Source organism: Pelodiscus sinensis, chromosome 23 (genome assembly GCF_052426305.1).
Source record: "Pelodiscus sinensis isolate ZL-2025 chromosome 23, ASM5242630v1, whole genome shotgun sequence".
Lineage (NCBI taxonomy): Eukaryota > Metazoa > Chordata > Testudines > Trionychidae > Pelodiscus > Pelodiscus sinensis.
In genome coordinates, this window is record NC_143074.1 from 22,008,907 (window position 1) to 22,028,464 (window position 19,558).

The 19,558-nt window shown below is 40.7% G+C and overlaps 1 protein-coding gene across 2 annotated transcripts in view; it reads left to right on the forward strand.

Annotated features, from left to right (window-relative positions):
* The window catches only part of C5 (complement C5), a 64,888-nt gene that overhangs the window by 18,760 nt on the left and 26,570 nt on the right, over positions 1-19,558 (forward strand). For both annotated transcript variants that reach the window (XM_025183489.3, XM_006120776.5), the window contains exons 8-20: positions 2,408-2,513; positions 4,245-4,371; positions 5,178-5,293; positions 5,542-5,742; positions 6,927-7,130; positions 8,428-8,637; positions 8,830-8,976; positions 11,850-11,979; positions 13,327-13,392; positions 14,549-14,749; positions 14,964-15,054; positions 17,802-17,878; positions 18,982-19,121. In XM_025183489.3, the coding sequence (XP_025039274.3) occupies positions 2,408-2,513; positions 4,245-4,371; positions 5,178-5,293; positions 5,542-5,742; positions 6,927-7,130; positions 8,428-8,637; positions 8,830-8,976; positions 11,850-11,979; positions 13,327-13,392; positions 14,549-14,749; positions 14,964-15,054; positions 17,802-17,878; positions 18,982-19,121 (1,816 nt within the window). The remainder of the gene's footprint in view (positions 1-2,407; positions 2,514-4,244; positions 4,372-5,177; positions 5,294-5,541; positions 5,743-6,926; positions 7,131-8,427; positions 8,638-8,829; positions 8,977-11,849; positions 11,980-13,326; positions 13,393-14,548; positions 14,750-14,963; positions 15,055-17,801; positions 17,879-18,981; positions 19,122-19,558) is intronic.

A 19,558-nucleotide genomic window follows, 5' to 3' on the forward strand; every position in this document is an offset into this window, starting at 1 on the left:
TTTCCCCCCAAATCTTAACAACCTAGATTTAGAATCATAGAATCATAGAATACTAGGACTGGAAGGGACCTCGAGAGGTCATCGAGTCCAGTCCCCTGCCCTCATGGCAGGACCAAATACTGTCTAGACCATCCCTGATAGACATTTATCTAACCTACTCTTAAATATCTCCACAGATGGAGATTCCACAACCTCTCTGGGCAATTTATTTCAGTGTTTGACTACTCTGACAGTTAGGAACTTTTTCCTAATGTCCAACCTAAACCTCCCTTGCCGCAGTTTAAGCCCATTGCTACTTGTTCTATTCTCAGAAGCCAAGATGAACAAGTTTTCTCCCTCCTCCTTATGACACCCTTTTAGATACCTGAAAACTGCTATCATGTCCCCTCTGAATCTTCTGTTTTGTAAACTAAACAAACCCAGTTCTTTCAGCATACCTTCATAGGTCATGTTCTCTAGATCTTTAATCATTCTCATTGCTCTTCTCTGGACCCTCTCCAATTTCTCTACATCTTTCTTGAAATGCAGTGCCCAGAACTAGACACAATACTCCAAGGCTATGTCTAGACTGCAGGCTTCTTTCGAAAGAGGCTCTTTCGAAAGCATCTTTCGAAAGAGCCTCTTTCGAAAGATCGCGTCTAGACTGCAGGCGGATCTTTCGAAAGAGAAATCCGCTTTTTCGAAAGAGAGCACCCAGCGAGTCTGGATGCTCTCTTTCGAAGACGGCCTCTTTACATTGAAGAACGCCTTCTTTTGAAAGAGGAACTTTCGAAAGAAGGCGTTCTTCCTCGTGAAATGAGGTTTACCGCCATCGAAAGAAAAGCCGTGTTCTTTCGAAATAATTTCGAAAGAACGCGGCTTGAGTCTGGACGCAGGGGAAGTTTTTTCGGGAAAAGGCTACTTTTCCCGAAAAAACCCCTGAGTCTGGACACGGCCCAACTGAGGCCTAACCAGCGCAAAGTAGAGCGGAGGAATGACTTCTCGTGTCTTGCTCACAACACACCTGTTAATGCTTCCCAAAATTATGTTTGCTTTTTTTGCAACAGCATCACACTGCTGACTTATATTCCGCTTGTGGTCCACTATAATCCCTAGATCCCCTTCTGCCGTACTCCTTCCTAGACAGTCACTTCCCATTCTGTATGTGTGAAACTGATTGTTCCTTCCTAAGTGGAGCACTTTCATTTGTCTTTATTAAACTTCATCCTGTTTACCTCAGACCATTTCTCCAATTTGTCCAGATCATTTTGAATTATGACCCTATCCTCCAGAGCAGTCGCAACCCCTCCCAGCTTGGTATCATCTGCAAACTTAATAAGCGTACTCTCTATGCCAATATCTAAATAGTTGATGAAGATATTGAACAGAGCCGGTCCCAAAACAGATCCCTGCGGAACCCCACTTGATATACCTTTCCAACAGGATTGTGAACCATTAATAACTACTCTCCGAGAACGGTTATCCAGCCAGTTATGCACCCACCTTATAGTAGCCCCATCTAAGATGTATTTGCCTCGTTTGTTGGTAAGAATATCATGCGAGACCGTATCAAATGCCTTACTAAAGTCTAGGTATACCACATCCACTGCTTCCCCCTTATCCACAAGACTTGTTATCCTATCAAAGAAAGCTATCAGATTGGTTTGACATGATTTGTTCTTTACAAAATCCATGCTGGCTGTTCCCTATCAAGTGTTTACAGATGATTTCCTTAATTACTTGCTCCATTATCTTCCCTGGCACAGAAGTTAAACTAACTGGTCTGTAGTTTCCTGGGTTGTTCTTATTTCCCTTTTTATAAATGGGCACTATATTTGCCCTTTCCCAGTCTTCTAGAATCTCTCCTGTCTCCCATGATTTTCCAAAGATGACAGCTAGAGGCTCAGATACCTCCTCTATCAGCTTCTTGAATATTCTAGGATGCATTTCATCAGGCCCTGGTGACTTGCAGGGGAGAGATCCCTTGGGAAATCTCACCCCTAAAGTACAAGCCAGGACACAAAAGTTAACCAATGCCAGGTTAAGAAAAGAAAAGAGAAAAACTTTTATTATCACCACAATATTCCTGTTGCAAGCATGACTAGATGGAAAAGTCATAACATAATATATGCATGGGGGAACCCCACCATGGGCCTAGAGCTTAGTTACAAAGGAGAGCAAAAAGACATTTTTAAACTCAATTAAATGGGATTTTACATCCCTATTCTGCAGTGGAAGAGGAGTGGCTGCACTTTCCTTCAGTACTTACCAATAGTGTTTTGTAAGGATTTGACAGAAATGATATAAGATCATCTCTTTCCCCTGACTGCTTATTAAAAATAAGTATCTGTGATATTTTATGTTTATCTTTTCAGCATCCATTGCAATAAAAATTTTAAAAGAGTTTTTTTGTTTTAATGTTCTCAAGGTATTTTTATAACAAGAGAGTCACCAGGGCAGATGTTTATGTGCGTTTTGGAATAATTGAAGGAACTGTAAAAAGGATGATGAAAAGAGCAATGCATGTAACTGAGGTAAGAAAGAGCTGAGACACGTTTATTGAGTTCAGGCTTAATACAGTTTCCATTGAAGTTTTTCCATGGAATTGAATGGGAGTTGGAGCTGGCAGGCTAGTGCACTGGTTCACGTTGTCAGTTATTCAAAATCAACACATCCATTAACACCCCTCTTATCAGAGGCATAAAACTTCACTTTGGATTCAAACTTAGCAGACAGTGTCTCAGACAGAAAGCAGTTTCAGTTTGGCTCAATTGACCATTTAAGCAAATAATGCGCATGTCCATGAAATAATTTTTACAGTGAAGATTGAAAAGCAAATGTAGGAAATTGAAAACAGAATTAATTATGATAAATATTAACCTTCGAACATGACCTAGACAACTCCAAATTTAGTGAATGTCCTTTGGAATCACCATTCTCCCACAGTTTTACACCAGTCATAATTTAATAAATTATTGGTGATGGAGAAGCCCTCATGACTGTAGGTAAGTTGTTTCAATAATTAATTACTCTCAGCATTAAAAATATAAATCTTATATCCAGCCAAATTTATCTTGTTTTGACTTCCACCCATTGGATTATATCTTACCTTTCTCTTGAATTTAGTAGAGCCTTATTAGATTCAAGGTCACACTAGGTCACCTCTAAGTGTACTCTTTGTTAGGTTAAATACACTGCTCTTTGAGGCATATTTTTTAATTCTTTAATTATTCTGATCATTCTTTTATGAACCATCTCCAATTTTTCAGCTTCCTTCTTTAATTGTGGGCATCAGAACTGGACACAGTATTCCATCATTGTCTTACCAATGCCAAATACAGAGGTAAAAATAGCCTCTCTATTTCTACACGAGACAAAGGCTCCATGACTGAGAGGGTGTGATGAAGTGGGGATTATGGGGATTTTATTCCCCTTGATATATTGCATGTGATTTCTACTGTCCTTTAGTAACCCCGTGTGTGTGTGTGCGCCTCCGTTTCCCAGGGCACTGCACCAATGCCTAAATGGTGGTGGGAATTTCCACGTGGTAGCCTTCCCCACGTTCACAATGGCTGATGCTTTCTGTAACCTAGGCCGGGAGCGATGTGTGACCAGGTGACACTATTTGGCTGAGAAGCAGGACAAAGACTGGAGGCAGGTGTGGCTGCAGGGCTAGGATTGACTTCTAAGTATGTCAGTTAGTCTCGCTGGCTTAGGGTAAAAGGAGAGGAGATGGGGCCCTTTGCTCTGAGCTCCCTTTCCTCAAGATGGATTGTGTCTTGTTACTGTGCTGATAAATGTGTTCTACACTGTGTCTCTGTTGACCAATAAACCTTCTTTTCTACCTGCTGGTGGAAAGTCACATCTGACTGTGGATGAAGGTGCAGGGCATGGTGACTCCTCACACCTTGGTGACAGAGGGCAAAGGGGTCATGGCTCCCAACACTTTTTGAAATGGGAGGGCCATGCCCTCCTTTTTTTAACCTGGGTGTAGTCGCCTTGGGCAGGTATAGCGTGGCAGTGGTGGCAAGGGCTGTACTTTGTGATAGGGAAGTTGATAAGATGATCAGGCCATTAGATGTGCACCAGCCTCTTGGTGGAGTGCTAAGGTGGGGCCTTAGCCTCCCCTCACCACTGGGTCCTGCCCTCTGTTCTTCCTCTTTCCCCTGAGTCCTATTCAGACAGATGCTGTACACCATATTTTTGGAGATTATTTTTAAACTATGCACAAGAGCATAATTTGTTTGTCTTTGTTTTATTACCAGATATTTGATGGAGTCACAGAGGTTGATTTTAACAGTAAACGTGCAGTTAATGAAATAGGCTACCAAAGCCTAGAAGAGTTAGACGGATCATACCTGTATATTGCTGTAACAGTACTGGAATCTACAGGTAGGGAGTTTGTTCTTTTTTTAGTCCTTCATTTGAACATATTTATGCGAAAATCTGAATAACATACAAAATTCAGACATGGTTCCTGGTAGGGATGTAAAATCCTGTTTCATTGGCTAATCGGTTAAACATATTGTTTAACCAGTTAATCAATTAAAGAGGGGTGAGCAGGGAGGCTGCTCCAGCTGGGCTGGAGTGAGCTCTCCCCCTCACCTGCTCCTGGTCTGGAATACTCACCCTCCCAGCAGGCAGGGGCTGAACCAGCTGGGACACCAGGGCAGTCCCTGCCTGCGGTGGGCCATGGTGACCTGCAGGCAGAGGCTGCTCTGGCATCCCAGTCAGAGCAGCCCTTGCCTTTGAGGTGTCCTGGCCTGCTGCATACAGAGGTTGCTTTGGCCAAGATGCTGGAACAGCCCTTTCCTGTGGAAGGCCAGGGTATCCTGAGCAACCCGTCTGCAGTGGGCCCCCTGTGGGGCTGGAGAAGTCCCCTGCCCACAGGAGGTGGGAAGCTACTCTAGCCTTACTGGTTAACCCATTAAACCTTCACAACCCTAGTCCTGATCCAAGATGTTCTTCTGTGTTCAGAAATCCCCCTTACCAAAATGGATAACATCACCAGCACAATGTTCCATGTTTTTTTTTTCTTTTCATTTCATATTGGTAAAAGTTTGATCCTTCAGTTCAGTGACTGAGACATGAGTATAATAAATGGTTTGGGTTGCACAACAAAATAAGGCATTTGAGGACAGAAGAAGAAAATGGGATTCTTGAAAGATACTTTCAAAATAAATTAATTTTTTTGTTAGGTGGACTTAGTGAAGAAAGTGAATTTGCTGGAGTCAGATATGCACTATCTCCCTATAAACTGAACTTGGTTGCTACACCTCTCTTTGTGAAGCCTGGCCTTCCATTTTTCATCAAGGTTAGTTAACTTAATCAGTATAGCTATGTGTTAAAATATATAATCATGTTTTTAATGTGTGTTACTTGAAATCTGTCTGCACATTTCTCTCTTGATTTCCACTCACCTATTCAGTTTTGTTTCCATTTATTGTTGTGGAATACAGTGACAGGTATATAGACTGTTTCTGCCATTGTACTCCTCAAGCTTACATTTAAAGAATAATTTTATAGCATTTTTATAGAAAAGTTCTCTATTCTGATGAACAGGTTCAGGTAAAGGATACATTGGACCAGCCTGTGGCAAACCTCCCTGTAATTCTCAGTGCAAATATATTTAATGAGCAAATGGATTCAACTAAGTTGGTCCCAGAAGGCTCAGATGCTGGGATGAGACACACAAGCATGGATGATGGAACAGCTTTATTTGTTGTTAATATTCCATCTGCTAGCAAAATGCTGGAATTTCAAGTGAGTTAAATGTTTCTGTTTCCTGTATTTCTCTCACACTAAGTACTCTCTTACTGTTAACTTTGGCCAGTCTGCAATACACATGGGATGATTTTACAGTGGATTAGAAAATCTGACAGTTTTATAATCTAACTGTGATTGTGACAAATATTCAATATTATCAAATACAACTGCTTTAAAAGAAAGTGACTTGTATATTAAACTATTTTGATACTAATCCCTTGTAGACAACGGAGAGGAAAAGAGGAAATGAAAGCAAAACAAATCCAAATACTGATATAGGTGTATATCCTAATTAGTTACAATAGATTTTTAAAATTAAAAAAATCGAAGTGAATGGCTTAACAAAAATCCTCAAAGTGCTTTTCTCATTCTGGTGTCATCTGAGCAAAATGGCAGTTGCTTTCAGTGTGTTATTGACCTTTTCTGTTCTATTTATATAAATCTCTACTGCTAGTTTTGCTTTTTTCACTGTTTGGATTTGACAGTATTAGAAAAGAAAATGTGAAATATTTGAAATTGTTTTGTGTATATATTAAAATGATTATCTAAATCAAAAGGTTCAGTTCATATAAACACCTAAAACTTGAGATACTGGTTTTCCAAATGTACATGAAGCAGTTTTTTTTGTTTTTTTTGTTCTAGACATTACCCAGAGTAGGCTTTCTTGTAAAATTTCCATTTATTCATTGTTCTGGTCATCTCACTCAGAGGGACAAAATAGTGTTTGTTGGTATTGTGGGATTTCAGCATCTGTCTGAAACTAGATGTGCAAAGGTAAATTTCAGCCAAAAGCTTGAGTAGGCTGTCATTTTATCACAACCACTTAATCCACCCTGTATACATATCACATGGTATTTTAATTGTAATGCTTATTTAATAGGAGGAAGTATAAGTTCATACTTAAATAATGCATTTGGGAGCCAGCATGCCTGAATTCTGATCCTTTATCACTGACTTGAGAGCTGTGGGTACTTAGTTCTCTTGAAATCAGGCCACAAGCCTCTTTTGGATTCTGCTTACTTATTTACAAAATGACATCATTAGTTTCTGACTCATGGGGTATTGTGAGGTTTACTTGATTAATTACGAAGGGCTTTTAGCTCCTGCATGAAAGGCATTGTACAAAACATCAGAATGTTTGTTAGTATTCAATCTTTTTATGTATTTTATATCCCTTCTAGTTAAAAACTGCAGATCCAAGTCTATCAGAAGAAAATCAGGCAACTGGAAACTATGAAGCAAAAGCATACTCATCTCTTAGTAAGAGCTATCTATTCATTGACTGGGCTTCAAATCATAAACTACTACATGTAGGGGATTATTTGAGCATTAAAGTGTATCCACATAGCCACTATATTCATAAAATATATCGCTACAGTTATTTGGTAAGTAACAGATGTACTGATACATTAAAACATTGCTTTGTAATGTAGTAAAAAGAGCCAGATTGACACCAATAGAGATCAAAGTCCTATATTTAACCTTGGAACAGGTTCAATTCAGACAGCAACACAGATTCCCCCCATTGCTCCTATATTTACCTTAATCTTGACATGGAGAGAACTTGTAAAAATGAGAGGAAAAATCAATCTGCATTTTTATCAGCATTGTGTTAATTGCTTGTCAGCAGACTCGAATACCTGTTAAGTCCCTTGTGAAGTCAGTGTCCCACAGAATTCCACCACAGAACTCCTGTATTTCAAAGGCCAGGACTACACTAAAGGGGATGATCAAATCAAGATATGCAACTCCAGCTACATTAATTATCCTTTTTCCTTGCACTGGTCTAAATATGGCCCACGCTTCTAGAAAATACTAGGCATATTGCACTCCTAATTTATTCAAGCACATTGTTACATTGTATCTAAGGGTTACAGAAATGGTGGGCAACCTGTGGCCCATTGAGGTTCTATGTGTGGTTCATGCAACGTTTTGTTAATTATTGCCCAGGCACAGGGTTGCCACATTCCACTGATTTTCATCCCTACCAGTATTAACTCAAACATGGAAAGCAAAAGCACATGAAGCGAGGTCCATGCTGATTACACACAATCCTGACTATGCTAGCCCTCTGCATCCAATCAAAGCTCGCTACAGTTCAGTCGGCACAACCCCCAAATTCTACGTACACAAGCGCAGTTAGCAAAACTACCCTGTCCTGGGAGACTGTCTTGTTACAAAAGTCTTGCAAGCCATTGAGCTGAATAACGGCCACTTGGCGGCCCACTCAGTAGTCTAGTTTGCCCATTACTAACAAACAGGCTGATGTACAGTATAAAAAGTGCTACTTTGAGGTATATTACAATCTGTTCATATTAAAACAAACAAACATAACTATTTCAATTGACACAACACTCTTTTTCATTAATTGAAGGCATTCTATATTAAACATCTCAAATGGTTGATTCTTAGTATGCACTGAATTCAAGATAAAGTTGCCAGATTTACATACTGTTGTGAGGCTTACTTAATGTTTACAAAGTAATTTGAATTCCACAGATAAATCAGGGCAAAAATATTTCTAAAAATAAGATTTATCTCCTTAAATTTCCTTTTTGTTAGTATTCACCAGTTAAAGTATACAAATGGTACATTATCTACAGTCTGTCTCTTTGCCAAGGTGACTTTCTAGGGAGTCCAGAACACTTGCCAAGACTAGTTTTTCTTATTTCTATCTCATAGATCTTATCCAAAGGGAAAATAATAAGCTTTGGAACTCAGGAAAGACTGATGAGTTCAGATTATGAAAATCTAAGCTTTCAGCTAACCCAAGAAATGGTTCCTTCAGCTCGTCTCCTTGTCTATTACATTGTCACTGGAGAAGAAACTGCAGAATTAGTAGCTGATTCAGTTTGGCTGAATATTGAACAGAAGTGTGGGAATAACCTCAGGGTGAGTACCGGTATATGAGTCCATGAATTAAAAGATTCATAAACATTCTCTAGTTAAGTGATATGTTTTGTTTTATTGGCAAAATTCTGCTCTAAACCTCACAGATTCTCTAGAGTTTTCCCAAAATGTTAATGTGCCAGCCTTTAAATGTCTTCATTTTTAAGGAACCCATTATTTGTTTTCCTTCTATAGGTCCAGTTATCAAAAGAAGACTCATATAAGCCAGGCAAGGTTTCATCAATTAACCTGAAAACCCAATTCAGTTCTTTTGTTGCTTTGTCATCTATGGACAAGGCAATATATGGAGTCACAGGAACAAGAAAGAAGTCTATGGAAAGAGTTAAGTAATAGTCACAAATTATAGTAGTAGTTTAAAATTTGTGTTGTGTGGCTTACCATTCAGAAGGCATGATGATTGAATTTACACTTTCACCTTTAGATTACTGGTTCAAATCCAGTTGAGGTCAATAGAAATCAAAAAGAGTTGCCCTTCAGTTATTGTTTGCCTTATGGAAATGAATTGTGTGCCTTACACCAGTTCCACATACCACAAAATTCACAATGATTAGTTCCATTTCTGGAGAGCTCTATGATTGCATAGGCATGGAGACTAAAGTCCCCTCCTCAGTCCTAGTAGTGACTTCTACAAAAAACCTTTTTAAGGCAAACTGGAAGGGAAGTAAGGTAGAGGCTCACACTACTGCTGCATGTAGTATTGGTCAATTGATAACATAGAATTCCCGTTTTCACAGATTTATATAGAATTTGCTTCACCTGCTGCTGAAAGAATGCCATCTCTGGGGTGAAATGCAGCAGCTGTTAAACATTTTACAACAGCGGTACATAGCCATTTAGCACAAGAAAAGAAAAATAAGAATGTATTTTTGTGAGACAAGATGGGGAGATAGTATCTTTTATTGGACCATCATCTGTTGGTGAGACAGACAAGCTTTCAAGCTTACACAGAGCTCTTCTTCAGGTCTGGGAATCTTACTCAGAGTGTCTCAGTAAAATTCAAAGTGAGTAGGATTTCCAGATTCGAAAAAGAGATCTGTGTAAACATGAAAGAACGTCTCTCTCACCAATAGAAGATGGTCCAATAAAAGACATTACCTCAGCAACCTTGTTTCTCTAATATCCTGTGACTGACATAACAATACTGCATGCAATGTATTTCTGTGTCGGTGTGGCCATGAAAAATGTGTCACAGATGATGAAATCTGATCTCCCCCCCATAAACTCTGGTCTTTTGTCTGCTTTTATCCTATACGATACCAATTTTATGGTGGAGATCAAGGTTTCTCAAATTGGGTATCCTGGCTCAAAAGGAATTGCGTGGAGGTGTCAGCCGATGATCAGGGCAGTGCGTGTGTGTTATACACCCGAGTCTTCAACTGCTGGGACACAAGGTCCCATCGCAGTGGGCGGCCTTAGGGAAGGCCGACGGGCACCCCAAGAAGTTTTACATCCGTGTCTTTGACTGCTAGGACCGGGGTCCCTTTGCAGCGGGCAGCCAACAGGCTGACAGACGCCCCAGAGTTTTTGCAAGAGAGCTTATTACACCTGAGACTTTAACTGCTAGGGCACATAGTCCCTTTCGCATTGGGCAGCCTAAGGAAGGCTGACAGGTGCCCTGAAAAGTTTTACGTCCATGTCTTTGACCACTAGGACCGGGGTCCCTTCGTGGCAGGCAACCAACAGCCTGACAGACGCCCCAGAGTTTTTGCAGGAGAGCTTATTACACCTGAGCCTTTAACTGCTAGGGCACACAGTCCATTTCGCAGTGGGCAGCCTAGGGAAGGCTGACAGGCGCCCCACGGATCTGTCCCCTGGAGGCGACACGATCCAAATGCCCAGCTCTGCCTGTATCTGCTCCCTATGACCGGCTGAAGTTCTTTTAAATTTTGCTTGGTTCTATTACAGCAACTGAAGGAGTCAGGTTAAAGATAAACAGTTACAGGTTTATTAAAGAAGCTTATAAATCATATGGTTACAATGGCTATTGCTCTATTTCTTAACTGCTAGCAAATATAGATCTTAAAAAAATGGTTACAAAGAAAATAAAGATAGAAAATAGAAATAATGGTACCAAGTGACAGCTTAATCTTTAAAGAGCTCTAAGTCTGTGTGTACACTTAAGACAAAGGACACATCCAGGTACAATTTTTACTCCCTTCTGTGCCTCTCAACTCCAGCTTATCAGGCCAGGGCCGGTCCCTCAATTCCTAGGAAAGACGAATATGAGGTGGGCGTCCCCATGGAACCTCGGGAGGCCAATCACCTAACCCGACCAGCAGATAGATGGTAGATTGACACTTAGAGTGAGTGTGCAGCTGGGCCCATCTTTTATACCCATAGGGGCCCATATCCTCTTTCTTATCTAAGATGCCGAATTGCGTTGGTCCGTCTTGGTGACGCCAGTTCTTACAAGGGAGTTTCAAGTAATTTACACTTGTAAGAGAGATAACTAAATTGTGAGTACTGGACATTCTTTAATGGGTAGGAGATTCCTCCCCCCGCGGACGGCTGTGTGTTCGTATCAATATAGGTGCAAGCCAAGGCAGTTCTCGCAGCCTCGAGGTCAACAATTGGGGTATCTCTGTTTACAGACATCCAGGGTCACTGTGAGCTAGCATATCTGGACCTCCTGTCAAGGCTTCAAAGACTATGCTGATTTTACTGCTCTGTGTGCCCTGTATGCTCCAGGCATCTCAGGGAGGGGCAAGCAAGATGGATGTTACAGGTGGGGGTTCCTGTCTGGCTACAGGTGGGGGTGTCACAAGGTTATTTTAAAGGGGGGGAGGTCAGGCTATTGTCACCCTTCTGTGCTACCTTCAGAGCTAGGTGACCGGAGAGTGGTGGCTGCTGACCTGGGGCCCAGCTCTGCAGACAGCAGTGCACAAGTGAGGGTGGTAATACCATCCCATCCTTCCTGCTGCTGGCAGTGGCTCTGTCTGCAGAGCTGGTATCTTGGCCAGCAGCCACCACTCTCCAGGTGCCCAGCTCTGAAGGCAGCACCTCCACCTGCAGCATAGCAGTACCACAACCTCCACCCCAATAACCTTGAGACTTCCCCACACACTCATTTTTGTGTCAGGACTCCTACAATTACAACTTTATGAAATTCACTGGCCAAATGATTTGTTAATACTCACAGGTCCATAATGCTCCCTTGACTCATATAGTATATTCCTTGCTTACTTTTTCAACAGGTACTGTTAGATTTGGAAAAGAGTGACCTTGGATGTGGTGCTGGAGGAGGGCAGAACAATGTTGATGTCTTCCGGTTAGCTGGGCTTACATTTCTAACCAATGCTAACGCAGATGACTCTAAAGTAGAAGGTAATTATCCTTTAGACCTGAGAGTTCAAATTTGTTGTTTTACAACTAGCATAGTTCACAGTTACTGTGTTGGAGTTTAATTATACAGTAAGTAAAAATAATGTTATAATCATTGTCTTACAAATACACATGAATTAAGAATTGTAATTCTGGTAAAAATACATATCTTAGATTGTAGGAGGTGGCGTGCCTCATTACAATTATAACATGAACCTAAGTTATAAACAAGAACATAAGAATGGCCATACTGGGTCAGACCAATGATCTGTCTAGCCCGATATCCTGTCTTCCGACAGTGGCCAATGCCAGATGTCCCAGAATGAACAGAAAAGGCAACCACCATATGATCCTTCCTCTGTCATCCATTCCCAGTTTTTAGCCAACACCGTCTCAGGTCACCATCCCTGCTTATCCTGGCTAATAGCCATTGATGGACCTATCCTAACCTATTATTATCTTGGCCTTCACAACATTCTCTGGCAAGGAGTTTCACAGGTTGACTTCATTATGTGAAGAAATACTTCCTTTTGTTTGTTCTAAACGTGCTGCTTATTAATTTCATTTGGTGATCCCCTACTTCTTGTGTTATGAGAAGGAGTTTCCTTATTTCTTTTCTCCACATCAGTCATTATTTTACAGACCTCTATCACATTCTCCCTTAGTCTCCGTTTTCAAGATGAAAAGTCCCAGTTTTACTAATCTCTTCATCTGGAACCTTTTCCATACCCCTAAACCAGAGTTTCTCAAAGTAGGCCCTAACGGGCCTCTCTGGTTTGTTTCCTTACTGGCTCCGCAGCCACAGAGCCTCGCAGCTCACATTGTCTGTGGTTCGCCATTTGTAGCCAAGAAGAGGCATGGGAAGTGGCATGAGAGCCTTTGGTGAGGGACCTTGTCAAAGGTGTTATTCAGTGGATTCTTCTTGTCCACGTACTTGTTGACCCCCTTCAAAGAATGTTAGTAGATTGGGGAGGCATGATTTCCCTTTACAAAAACCATGCTGACTCTTCTTCAATAAATTGTGTTAATCTGTGTGTCTGATCATTCTGTTCTTTACTATAGTTTCAACAATTTGCCCAGTACTAAAGTTAGGCTTACTAACCTACCTATAATTGCCAGGATTGCCTCTGGGGCCTTTTTATAAAAGTTGGTTTCATATTAGTAATCATCCAGTCATCTGGTACAGAAGCTGATTTAAATGATAGGCTATGTGCCACAGTAGTAATTTGGCCAAACAAACAAACAGCTTGCCAAATTCAATCCTGTAATGTACTTTCACTGGTTTATTTTAAAGCTGGGATAATGTTAGTGGAAAACATGTTCTTGGTTTGTTTGTGTTTTTCTTTATAGATGAAAGTTGTAAAGCAATTGTAAGACCAAGAAGAGCCAGCTTTGAAGAGGAAATACAAAACAGAGGTACTCCAAAAGTTTTGTTTGAATGTATGAAAAGAAAGGCTGTGCTTTAGGAAACAGAAATATGAAGATTTAAATGCTGAGTGTTCACAGAAAGAGCTAGATTGTAAGGTCGTTTTCCAGATTTGTCAGAGGGTACAGTTCAGAAAGGCTCTTAAACACATGCTTAACTTAAAGTGAATGGGACTTTCTTAAAATTAAGCAGTTGCTTAAGTTCCTTGCTGAATCATGGCTGCAATACAAATTAATAACATGACAATCTGTCCTAAACTTGTAGAGCTGGAACAGTACTTTTGTTCTTATGGCCTTTAAATTTTTGGCCACCGTACTTACAAGTGTGCCAGTTATACTACTGGAAATTCTAATATGGATACAATAAAGACTGGACTGAGACCACCAATTTATGCAATGTCGGCTGGAGAAGGAGCAACACATGATTATGATTTTTGCGGCTGCCTTTTAAAATGTAATTTACATCCTTTTCCTTATTTGTTTTAAAATTATGATTCAGAATCATATAAAGACATCACTTAGAGCAGTGCTACTCAACTTTGGAAGCCCCAGGGGCCACAATGATACTCACAGCACATGCTGAGGGCCGCAACTTAAGTGTGGTTGCATATACATGCAAATATATATGCAAATAGCTTCTTTCACACTGATTGGCATGAATACAAAGCACTTCCCAAATGACCCAGCACTCTCAGCACCTTCTCCCGAAGGGGCTAGAAATACCAACATCCTGTACTCGTCTGTTTGAGCCAGCCTGTCCGCTTGCATCTTTCAGTGTTCACCCCGCCTGGGAGACGCCTTTCTGTTGTGGAGCATGTTCCCAGTGTAGGCCATGTTCAAAGGATCCCATCTGCAGGCTACATGTTGAGCCCCGTGTAAACCCAAAGCGCACCATGGGCTGCAAACAAACGGGCCACAGGCTGCATGCGGCCCACAGGCCATGTGTTGAGTATCCCTGACTTAGAGTATTGGGAGTTAAAAATTGACAAATTAAATTTCTACCAGAAAGCTATATCTTTATCGCAGTTGTACATGATTACCCGAATGACTGAAAATTCACTTTAGTATGACCAGTGACAGACATTTTTTTAAAAGTATTTTATCTCAATGAAGGGACTCTTAAGATATTTTATTATTATTATTTCAGCTTCCAAATACTTGCATCCAGAGATTCGGAAGTGTTGTATGGCTGGAGTAACAGAATCTCCACTCCTGGAAACTTGTGATCAGAGAGCTCAGCGTATTAATAGTATTTCTAGGTGCATAAAAGCATTCAAGGATTGCTGTGAATTTGCAACACAACTACGGGAGAAAGAGACCCACAAAGTTTTAATATTGGCAAGAATGCGTAAGTTTCAAATTTGTCTGTGAATGTATGAAGATATACGTGGGTGTATATGATTATTGTAGAATAATGACAGCCTGCTTTAAGAACATTAAAACCCTTTTTTTAATTTAACAAGAAAAACAACAGGAAAGATTCTAAGCTATAGTGATTTTTGAGGTTCTGGGAGGAAAGTCTTAGGAATCTCTGAATTACTTTATTTGTTCCTCCTTTTCAGAATTTCAGAGTCTAATGGAATTGGACAAGCCAGAGATTAGAAGCTACTTCCCTGAAAGCTGGTTATGGGAAGTCCACCAAGTTTCTTCAGGGTATTATACTCCGAACCATTTACTGTCATTTGACTTACAAGGACTCAGCTGTTGCCTGGAATGTGAGGTGCACCTTTGCTGAACTAGGATACCCATCTCTTATTGAAAGGCATTTCCAATACTGAAACTATGTTTAGACTGCAAGCTTCTTTCAGGAGAAGCTTTTCCGGAAGAGATCTTCTGAAAAAACGTCTTCTGAAACAGAGCGTCTATACAGCAAAAGCGCATCGAAAAAGCGATCTGCTTTTTCGAAAGATAGTGTCCACACTAAATGGAGCTCTTTCAGAAAAAGGCATGTGTGAACGGAGGAGCCACCAGGGCACCTGTGCTTTTTCCTTTTTCCTCTTCTTTTGAAATAACTCCCTCTTCCCTGTCCACACACGCCTTTTTCCGAAAGAGCTCTTTCACAAAAAGGCTTCTTCCTCATAGAAAGAGGTTTACCAATGTCGGAAAAACCCCTCTGTTCTTTCGATTTTTCTTCGAAAGAATATGATTGCAGTGTGGACGTAAGTGAAGTCTAAATTCTGCAGTGTAGACATACCCAGAGAAAAAAACCTCTGACTCTCTGGCTGTTGACTGAGGGAAGAGGTCATGCTGCCTGCCTCAGTCCTTATGGGTACTTTATGGGATACCCAGCTACACTGCAAATGAAGGTGTAATTGAGACATACCCATGCTAGCCAGATTAAAATTAACACATGCCTGCTTGTGCTACAGTCACACTTACTCTTGCAGTGTGGACATAGCCTAAGTGAAGAGGGGTCAAATTAACTGTCAAGGGAGCAAATACCTTTGCTCTGAATTTGCAGTGTTTTTAGATAGACCATATATTTTTAAAGAGAGTTTTTTGGTTTTCTGTGTGTTCCTTCCATGAGTTGAATTGTTTGATCCTTTTTCTAGAATTGTGTATTTATTCTATTTTTAAACATGTCAAGAGAACATTAAAGTTTTAATACAAAGCAATCCAAAGTTAGGGAAATACCAGAATTCATTTAGTCTCTTGCAACTTGAATTCTACCCTCTTGTGCATAAGCATTATGATACTGTTCTCAACTATAAGAACCATAGGCTGGTGGCCTGTCTCTCCACTCCAGGAACATGAACACAAAGCTATTCCCCTGACCAACATAGGTTACTGGGGCCCAGAGTCCTTTGCCTATATGTCTCTCCATATAGTGCCAGCCGGATGCATTGCCCTCCTTTCCTCAGCTCCATAACTGAGCCATTTGCTGGCTTTTATGGTTATTGGATCAGTCTCAGCTAGAAGGTGGCTGAGGAACCACAGGTGAGGCTGGGCCCAATTCCCCTTGACATATTTTTTCCATTTTGTCCCTGTGCAGGAAACTGACCTCCTAGTCCTAGAGTGTAAGAACCCAGCTCTCTTTTTATTCATAACTAGCAGATTTATTTGGTGTTGGATCCTTAAATCAAATCATTTTTGTTTTTCTTTATTTATATCATTGCTCTGGGGTGGGGCTGGAGATGAGGGGTTCAGTATGCAGGCTGGCCTGGGGAGAGAGGACAGCCCCAACCCTTTCTCACTGCAGCAGCTTGGGGCTAGGTGAGAAGCGCCTCTCCATGGGCACTGCAGCGTCTCTGGGCACAGCCAGGGAAGAGGTGCATGTCCCCCCCAGCTGGGGAACAGACAGGCACAGATGCAGATAAACTCAAATATAGTTGATAGCTGTCCCTTTCTCCACCCCTTCCCCCTGCTGCCCCAACAGAGTTAATGCTCTCCCAGTCCACATCCCTGGCCCCCTTGCTGCCCCCCTGTCATTATACAGTCCCTGCAAGCAGAGTCATCCCATTCAGTTGTATGAGGAACAGTCATATTCCAGGCACATCTCATTGTCCTGGCACAACCAATTCCTTGCCTTAGTTGTAAGTTATGATAAGAGGAAGCTGCCTACCAAATGTTGTGATCCTGGCTCTTACCATTTAAGAGGAGTTTTTGCACAAACAGACACACAGGCAGATGAACAGTAGGGATGTAATAGTATAATTGATTAACCAATAAGCAAAAGCGTATAGGTTAATGCTATAGACTACACACATTTCCCTGCCAGTAAATTTTTTAGCAGGCTGGTCAGCAGCCTGGCTCAGTCCTGGCTCATGCTGGGTCCAGGACTTACCCCATTTCAGCTCTGCATTTAAAGTGTATTAAGAGCCAGCTGGATAGGCAGCCCACCTCAGTTCTGGCTCTCATCGAGTCCAGGAGCTCAGGCCTCCCCTAGACAGGGACTGCTGTCACCCCACACTGCTGCCTCTTTCTCAGAAGCAGCAGCGCAGGGCAACAGGCAGCCGGTCCGCGAGGGGAGCTGGTTTTTAAACTGCTTCCCCTCACAGACCAGCTCCCGCGTGGCACCCCGCACTGCTACTTCTAATACAGTGGCTGCTGGCCTCACTCCTGGGGGCTATAGAATAGTCAACTAACTGATAAATTTTCACGAGGTTACTCGACTATTCAATTAATTGATACCCCTAATGAACAGATAGAAAAACTCTCTAATATATAGTAGATAGTTCTACATTTTTGCAAAGCTAACCAAGGCTAATCCAACAAAAATGTGTTCACTGTTCTAAGCCAACAGCTCTAGGTCTCCTGTATATCTTACCTGAATCTTTGACCCTGCAACCTACTCTAGGCAAAGGAATCTTGTATCGTGCTTAGCCAATTGTTGGTATTAATAAATTAATCATAATAATAATTTATAAAATGTACTAATTCTCAAAAACATTGTTAAATAGATCAAAGACCCTTTCAGTGACTCTGCCTGATTCTCTGACTACATGGGAAATACAGGGTGTTGGCATTTCGGATAAAGGTAAGCATTGCAACCTCATTATTGGTAACTAAAATAATTAGGGAACTTTGGGATTTAGTTTTCTTTTGCGATAAATTTTCCTTTCTCTTTTCTTCGCCACTAATATTGAACATTCCCTGTTGACCATCAGGATCTTGGAAAAACTGGCTCCTTCAATGCCTAGAATGCTTTCCTATCTAATAAACAGCCTTCATTTTTCTAACCAGATCTTTCTGGGAACACCAGAAAGAGAAACTAATATTATTAGCAAGAAAGTGCTATTCTTTAGCTTTGTTGGTTCATGAAATATTGATTTTTCATATTCTGGTTACCTTTTTGTGTCTTAATTAAACTCTGTTTAATTCTGGCTTGATTTTACCACTATCTGTAAAACTTTAAGCATCAGAAACAATTTTATACATAGTCTGAAAACTTCTAATCATATTTGTCAAATAGAATAAAGCATCATGTTTTATTGCTGTTAATCTATGAGAATTTTGCATGTGAAAGGAAATGTGGAAATTAACTTTGGGTGAGTAGAAAGAATAATCTGATTTTAAATCATGTCACCTTTGTTTACTATTTTTTTCAAAATACTTGTTTGAATATTTATATACTTCTCGGAAGTTAAATTTAAAAAAAAAGATGAATACTTCTACCTTAGTTCTGATTCTGTTTTACAGTTGTCATATAGGAGGCTAAAGAAACAAAGAAAATTTCACAATAAGATCTCAAGAGAAGTAGTGACTTAATTGCTTGAAGAGAGGGAGGAACAGAGAATTTGTGATAGATGGGTAGGACAGCTGAAAGAGAAAATCCTAGCATTAGGAAGGAGAGAACTGAAAAGAAGCCAGAGTAGGAGGACTGGAGGGAGCACAAGAGATTAGTAGGTAGATAGCAGCTCAGAAAGAGAAGGTGGACCGAGTCCCTGATGATTTCAGAAAACCGAAACTGACAAGTTTAGAGTCAATTTTTTAGTTTGCTGGGAAACCAGAAAAATGACAAGGTTGTAAAGAGTGATATAGATCTGCTTCTTGGAATGAGAAAATAGTCTATAACGTGTGCTTTTGCTTACATGATGTAATATATCATATTGTGCTATTATATTTTTTGTATCTTGCTAGGTATATGTGTTGCTGATGCAGTCGAAGTGCAAGTTTTAAAAGATGTTTTCCTGAGCATGCATATACCTTATTCTGTTGTGCGTGGAGAACAAATTGAGTTGAAAGGATCTGTTTACAACTACAGAAATTTCAGAACGATGGTAATTTATGGAACCTCTGAATTTTATATAAGTAGTGTTATAATTAACTGACAAATGATTTGCTTCTGCAAGTATCCAGTAAATAATCATGAGTCGGGATTCTCCAGCAGTTACAAAATGCAGCATTCTACTCCACAATTTATTTTTATTCCTATGGCACCCATCACATTGTTTTTGGGCACAACTTGAAAGTTTTTCTAAAAAAAGATCAAGCGCACCCAGACAGAAACAAGAGCTGTGTTTATAGAACATCCTGGTATGCAATCTAGCCAGTCCTCACTAATATTTGCATCTTTCTACTTCACTATGTAGTCTAGAGACCTTCCCTCCTGCACAGACTATGTGCATGAGGACTGACAGAGTTGTCGGACCCCTGGGAAAGGTATGCGGGACAGGGAAGGGCCAGCTCTATACTTGTGGAAGGTGGGGGGCTTCAG